The sequence below is a fragment of the Pteropus alecto genome, unplaced genomic scaffold, assembly GCF_000325575.1.
Source record: "Pteropus alecto unplaced genomic scaffold, ASM32557v1 scaffold11, whole genome shotgun sequence".
Classification (NCBI taxonomy): domain Eukaryota; kingdom Metazoa; phylum Chordata; class Mammalia; order Chiroptera; family Pteropodidae; genus Pteropus; species Pteropus alecto.
In genome coordinates this window covers 8,404,818-8,412,522 of record NW_006431956.1, presented here as the reverse complement: position 1 = coordinate 8,412,522, position 7,705 = coordinate 8,404,818, and the positions used below count along the sequence as shown (strand labels likewise).

The window sequence follows — 7,705 nt, the reverse complement described above, 5'->3', positions numbered from 1 at the left end:
CTGCTGAAATGAAGCAGAATCTTCCTGATAGGCTGCTATGTGTACAGCCCAGCGAGGTTGAGGTTCACTTACCGTATGAGTTTCCTATTGTTGCTGTAATAAATTACCATGAACTTGGTGGCTGAAACAAAACAAATGTATTATCTTACAGTCTTGAGGTCACGGTGTCCTCAAGCTTGCTCCCTCTGCAGGCTCTAGGGGAAAGTGCATCTCCTTGCCTTTCTGTCTTCTGGAAGCTACCTGCGTTCCTTGGCTGGCAGCCCCTTCCTCCATCTTTGAAGCCAGCAGGGTAGCAGGTTCAGATGTCCCTCTGACTCAGACACGCCCCTGCCTCCCTCCGATAAGGACCTGTGTGATTACACTAGGCCTGCCTGGCCAGTCCAGGTTAATCTTTCCAGCTCAAGATCCTTAACTTTATTACCTCTGCAAAGTCCCTTTTGCAATGTAGTATATTCACGGGTTTCAAGGATTAGGATGGAGACATTTGAGGGGCCAGTATTCTGCCTGCCCCTCTTAAAATGGAGGCCCCCTGGCTAATCACTGGGAGAGCCAGGAATGGAGACGCTTGTCCTTACCTCTCTGGCACAGCGACGTCTCCACATGGGAACGGCCGCTTAGTAAAGTGCCGACTTGCATCTGCCCACACAGCTGTAGGAGCAAAAGGATCACGCACAGAAAGAAGGGCAGTGTCACCCTGGCTCTGTGGTGACTCACCACGGAAGTGAGGTGCTGCGTTTAGCTCTGCCTTAGTTCTTTCTTCAAAGAGGATGGAAACCTTTCTTCCAGAGATGCTTGGGGATTTGGCATTGATAGAAAATACCATGTCATTTTTTTTTTTTTTTTCAGAAGAAAAAGCCCTAAAGAAGTAAAAGAATCATCACATAATTATCTGTAATCACTCTGATTAATTGCTGGCCACTTGCAATAGGTTGGCCATGGTGCCGGCTTATTTAACCACTGCTGCCACCCTATGAGGAAAACCACATTGTTTCTTACAGATAGAGAAACTGAGGCACGGTGAGGGTGAGGAATGCTCATCATTTGCCCAGAGTGAACAACTAGTAAGTGGAAAAGCCAGGATATAAATAGCAAGTCCAGGACTGCTGTCCCTCTGGCCCCTTCCAGTGACCTGCTGTGTAGCCCCCGGGAAGTTCAGGCACACAGCGAGGTCTGCATATAAAAAGGCAGGAATGGAAACATTGGAACATTTTGTTTCCTTCCTCAAAAGAGGAGCCTTGCTGGCTTTTGCACCCCTTCTGAAAGGACCTTGCTAGAGCATCATCACCGTCAGGGCCCAGGTAACCTCTACCCCTTGCGGGAAGCTTCCATGCTTGCCTGCTCCAGACGGGGTGCGTATCAGGCCCTTCTCCTTCCTCCGACCTCGTTTTTGTTGATACCACTTTGGGGTTCCACGTGCGTGAACCACGGTGTTGTATTTCTGCATATTTTCGTAGTCTTCACAGGTTGACGATGTCTGTGAGACAGAACATGTATGTTTTTTCCCTTTGGGGGATAAGGGCTTGGAGAGAAGAGAGAAATGGGAAGCTTTAAGGAAACTGTGTAACTGAAGACCCTAGGGCCCTGTGAATGCAGCACAGACTCACTGCCAAGTGGGAGGAGCCTGGAGACCAGGGCGCCCCCTCAGGGGCATGTCCCACTGTCCCACTAAGCCCCTGGCTTGGGGAGGGGCGCCCTGGGAGGAGAAGGGCAGGGCTGGGGAGGGCGAGGGTTTCGGAGAGTGTGATAGAGGTGAGGAATACAGCTTCCGAGTCCGCTGTGGCTCAGCGTTCCCCCGGCTGTGTCACGTGCCTGGGGGAGACGATTGGGGGGGGGGGCGATGGAAGGGAACACGCAGGTTGGATCCTGTCCTGAGATCATGCAGGGTAATCTTCCCATCTCAAAATCCTTAAGTTAGTCACCACTGCAGACTCCCTCTCGCCAGGTGAAGTGATTGGGACAGGAATGTCCCTGGGGTTGAGCAGCCACAGCAGTGAGGCAGGAATGGCTGGACTTTCCTGTGCCAAACCAATGGTTCTTTACCTTGGATCCAGGGCCCTGGGCGTCCATGACAGGGACTTCCGGGAAAAGTGGCACTTTTTAAAATGTGGGAGGAGGCGGCTGTGTGGGTTTAAAGACCCATTTTCCTGAGTAGCAGGCTTTCTCGAGGGAGGAGGCGTTTTTCCTGTGGGGGCACAGGGTGGTCCACGGTCAAGCTGGGTGGGCCTACACCTCTCTCTCCATTAGATTAGCAAAAATTGTAAGCCAGCGTACAGAACTGAAAGCTAACCTGCAGGCTCTGATGTAACCTGTCTGGGACACGTGGTACCTCCTTGACCCAAGAGGTGGCCCTCCCCTTTACGCGTTGAGCAGGCCCAGTACCTGGTTGCATGTGCGTTCTCCAGCTCACGGGTTGTCTGCTGCGAGTCAGACTCTGTGTTTCAAACTCCTGGGACGCAGACACCCATCTTCATGGTCACTGCTGGTGGAACCTGCTCAGGCCCTTCTGAGGAGACGCCTGGAAGCCTCTGGAGAAGATCGAGCACAGGACGACCTATCAAAACCCTAGTGTCCAGCTTTCCCTAAGCTCTCAGTCAGTTGGCCAACTCTGTGTGCCAGGTCCAGCCCTCAGCCCGTCCACCCCGGTGTCAGTGGGAGCATCAGTACATGCCAAGCAGTGCCGCACCGTGCACCTGGCAAAATGCAGACACCGGGAGAGGGCGTTGACTCCCGAGCGGACCTTAGGGCAAGGGACACCTCCTGGAGAGGGGTCTGTCTTCATGTCGACCCTTGTTCATTTGGCACAACGCGGTTGCAACAGGCGGAGTCGGACAGTGCCTCTTCTCTGTGGAAACTGAGATACCTACCAGGCTCTCGTGGGGACACAATTATATCAATAAGGGGAGTTGAGGTTGAGCCGGATTTATTTTAGGGTAGCTTTTAATTTAGTTTAATCAGAATTACTCATAAATTTTCGATTAATTACTATGTGCTGTTCAGTTCAATCCTCTCAGCCACGGAGCTAGTTTGCTCTGCGATGAATGCCATCGGCCTTAATCGTAGGACACTTTGTCAACATTTAATCAGCGGTACTTATTAACATGACATTGATGTGTGGTCGCCACCCCAGCACTATCAATCATGGGTGAGAAGCCAGCGTGAGTTTGGACGCCATTGCTCTCTGTCACATTATCCAGCCCCTGGGCTTTTAGGCCAGGCATGATGCTCACTTTTCACTAAGTGGACACTCTATCTCTTCAGTTCGACCCAATTTTTGTCACTGTCGACTTAAACACTCCCAGCCTTTGGAGCTGCAGTCTGGAGCGGCTGTTCTGAGCATGGTCAGTCCTCACAGTCCTGAACCTCTCTGCTGTTTTCACAACCTGCCCAAGGAGTGTGAAATTCCAAGAGACTTGTCCAGAATTGGACCTCATGGAGCGTTGTGTGTGTGTTTGTAAGAGAATCTTTAATTCTAAAGCACAGTGTATGACCCAGAGAAAGCAGAAGTGATGTATTGGTCTTCTGTGGCTTACCGAATATTCCTGGACATGAATCTGTTATTTAAATCTCTACCGATGAAGCTTGACCTGTGTTAGTTAAGGTACATCTCACGGTTTCTCCCTCTCTCTTTTCAGTCTCTACGGCAGACACATGCAGGCAAATCCAGAACCGCCGAAGAAAAATAATGACAAAACGAAAAAGATCAGCCGGAAGCCTCTGACAGCCAAGAACAAATGAGGGGTTGGCATGGGCTGGACTTCCGGTCACTTCGCTCGTTATTACTTCTGTTCTCTTGCTCTGTCCCACGATCAGTTATGGTTGACCCTTGAGCAACTTGGGTTTGAACTGAGCGGGTCCATTATATGCAGATTTTCTTCAATAAATTCTGCAAATGTATTTTCCTAATGATTCTCTTAAGATTTTCTTTTCTCTAACTTTGGTATAAGAATACAGTATATAATATGTATAACATACAAAATAGGTGTTAATAGACTGTTTACGTTAATAGACAGGAGGCTATCAGTAGTAAAGTTTTGGGGTGTCAGGTTATATGTGGATTTTCAACTGTGTAAGGGGGCGGCACCCCAACCCTCACATTGTTCAAGGGTCAACTGTACAGTGTGTATCTCTGAGTGTGTGTGAGTGCATGTGTTTCTTTTCATATTTTTCTTCCTACTGCTTACCAATTTTTATCTTTTAATTTCTTTTGGTAGGTAGTAGATTTTTATAAGTTTTAAAAACCCTTTCTTACCTTAAAAATTACCAAAGGCAGGAAACAAAGCTCTGATTCAACTGCTAATTCCGTAGTAGGCACTGATTTCAGCTCCTTGAATAGATGCTCGTAAAGTCGCTGCTTATCAAAAGCATAATTAAAATCACGTAATCGTTTAAATGTCACAGCACTGTTCACGCTTCTGTTTATTCATGTAATTCATTCTTTCGCCTTATTAAAAATTTTCCTTCGCCACTGAGATATTATGTTAACTTTCTTCACATACGATTTTAATAAAATCTTGAATTTGCACAACGTGTTGCCTCCTGAATACAGAACAATCTGACTTTGGGGTGTATACACATTTTTGTTTACTCTTTTTCCCAAAATTAATCTTGTCCACTTTTATTGGTTGTAGATGATAAACCCTGAAACTTCTCATGAAAAAAATGCAAAATTAAAGTTAGTTTCTTCTCACGTTGGTTTGTCAGTTTTATTTTATTTTTTTTCTTTGAAGACTGTTGCTAAATTAGGAAGGAGGAGAAAAACAAATCTCCGGGAGCTTCTGCCAAAGGTTTTTGGAAAGCAGCGTTTCTCAGCTGAAGAAATGATGACTTCTGCCCATGGCTGGTAGTCAAGAGCTGTGCAGTGGGAGAGAGAAAAAAAAAACTCGAGTTTCTTGTCACTGCAGGAAATCGGCTCATAGCAAAGCATTCTTCTAAGGGATTTCAGTGATGCCAGAGAACTTGTGTAAATCTGCACACTGTACACCACACCCGTGTGGAAGCTGCATTTGCAGAGTCATTCAGCGACCGATTGTTTAGCAGCTGTGATAGACAGTTTTGTTCTCATCAGCGGTAACATGTATGTAAGTGAAAACACATCCGAGCAGAATTTTTGTGCTAACAAAGAGGGCTGCCAACACCAAAATGCCTGGAAACAAACGGTGTGTGAAGATGTGACATACTCTCGGACGGATGGTGGCGGCTCCACATTTGAACACTGTAGACCAGGATCACAGGAGTATGTAAAAAAGCCAGAATCAAAACACAACAAAAAATCCTGAGTTACTTAGGAAATGTTTGAATCAGAGAGGCTGCCGATCAAGATCTGCACTTCTTATTTCTGGATCACTTGCTGATAGGACATTTGCTGCAGGAAGAGGAGTCCCCAGGTGCCATCACCTGGTTGGGGGCGGGGGTTGGTGTAACTTTTCTAGGCGTAACCTTTGCCTCAGCCTAAAACTTTAAATTGATTTTTTTTTTTTTTTTTAGCTTGTGAAATTGCGGGAGAAAGAACAATGCCTTTCTTGTTGTTAATTGTAAAGACCATCTAAAATTGAACTAGCAACAAAGCAAAATAGCATATATGTGATATTTAGTAAAAATATCGGAGTATACTATCGTGAATAATTTTTAAAAGATGAACACTCTAGATAGAGATATGTGTAATATACATAAATGGGGGGGAATCTAAAGTCATTAGTAATAAAAAAAATCAAAGCAAAAATAAGAAATGCGTAACAATGAAAAGTGCAAATATTTCAAGATAGTATTAAGGGCTAGAGGACTAACATGCGACAATCATTCTTATGCACTGCCATTGGGGATATAAATTTCTATATAAGTGACAGCAATTTGAAAATAAGTAGCAACACTTTTTCTGCAAAAAGATATTTGTATTTGAAGATACTAGTTTTGATAACTGGGAGAGTAAAGGAATGGAATAAAAGGTCATGAATTTTTTTTTAAGAATTTTGGTTTTTTTCTGTCTCTGATTCAATTTTCTACAATGTTAATTGTTTTTAAATTCCCATCCTTTATCCTTTTCCCTTTGGCAGCCATCAACTTCACTTTTATCTGTGGGCGTATTTAGTTCCATTTATTCTTTTTTTTTTTTTTTCCAGATTCCACATATAAGTGAAATTATGGTATTTCTCTTTCTGTCTGATTTATTTCACTTGGCATAATATCCTCTAGGTCTATCCATGTTGTTGCAAGAGATAAGATTTTATTCTTTTTTATGGCTGACACACACCCACACACACACACACACACACACACACACACACACACATCATCATCATCTTTATCCATTTATCTGTCGATGGACATCTATGTTGCTTCCATCTCTTGGCTCTTGTAAATAATGCTGCAGTGAACATACGGGTGCATATATCTTTTTGAATTCATGCTTTTGTTTTCTTCGGATAAATACCCAAGAGTAGAATTTCTGGATTGTATGGTAGCTGTATTTTTAATTTTTGAGGATCCTCCATGCTGTTTTCCGTAGCGGCTGCATCAATTTACCATCCCAACAACAGTGAACGATGGTCCCCTTTTCTCCACATCCTCACCAGCACTTGTTATTTGTTTGTTTATTGATGATAGCCATTCTGACAGGTGTGAGGCGATGTCTCATCGTGGTTTTAATTCGCATTTCCCTGATTATTAGTGATGTCATGTGTCTGTTGGCCATCTGTATGTGACATTGGGGGAAATTTCTATTCGAGTCCTCTGCCCATTTTTAATCAGATTGCTTTTTTGGTGTCATATGAATTCCTTATGTAATTTGATCACCATTAATTAGTTCTCCCCCTCCTCATCCTCCACCTCTGGCAACCACAAATATTTCTTTTCTATGATTTTTTTTTTAAGATTCCACAAATAAGTGAGATCATACTAGATTTGTCTTTTTCTGTATGACTTGTTTCCCTTAGCGTAATGCCTTCCAGGTCATCAGCGTGGTTGCAAATGGTAGGGTTTCCTTATTTTTTTGTAGCTGAGTAATATTCTATTGTATTTATGTACCACAACTTCTTTAACCATTTATGCATCAGTGGACACTGAGGTGGTTTTCGTGTCTCGATAATTGTAAATACTGCTGCCTTAATCAAGGGGATGCAAATATCTCTTGGACATAGTGTTTTCATTTCCTTCAGCTGTATTTCCATAAGCAGAATTGCTGGATCATATGTTAATTCTATCTTTAATTTTTTGAGGAATCTCCATACTGTTTTCTATAGTGGCTGTACCAGTTTACATTCCCACCAACAGTGCACGAGGGGTCCCTTTTCTCCACATCCTCACCAGCATTCTATTATCTCTGATCTTTTTTTATAATCATTCTACCAGGTATGAGGTGATATTGTATTTTTTTTCCCCAGGGGAAAAAAGTTCTTTGTATTAAAACTGGGAACTTTCCCTCTAATTTTAAGATCCTGTTGTGGTTTTGATTTGCATTTCCTTGATCATTAGTGATGTTGAGCACTTTTTCATGGACCTGATGGCCATTTTTTTATCTTTGGAAAAATATTTATTCAGGTGCTTTACCATTTATTTATTTGGATTATTTGTTTTATGGATGTTGGGTTGTATGAGTTCTTTATATAATTTGGCTTTAACCCCTTATCATGGTTTGTGAATGTCTTTTTCCCACTCAGGTTGTCTTTTCATTTTTGTTGATTGTTTCTTTTGCTGTGCAGAAATTTTTAAG

At 43.4% G+C, this 7,705-nt stretch overlaps 1 protein-coding gene across 4 annotated transcripts in view; it reads left to right on the top strand.

The window, feature by feature from the left end:
• Positions 1 to 4,525, top strand: part of RSU1 (Ras suppressor protein 1) — a 156,699-nt gene extending 152,174 nt beyond the window's left edge. For all 4 annotated transcript variants that reach the window (XM_025043436.1, XM_015585585.2, XM_006906985.3 and 1 more), the window contains one exon: positions 3,633 to 4,525. In XM_025043436.1, coding sequence (XP_024899204.1) covers positions 3,633 to 3,735 — 103 coding nt within the window. In that variant the 3' untranslated portion in view covers positions 3,736 to 4,525. The remainder of the gene's footprint in view (positions 1 to 3,632) is intronic.
• The last annotated feature ends 3,180 nt before the right edge of the window (positions 4,526 to 7,705 follow it).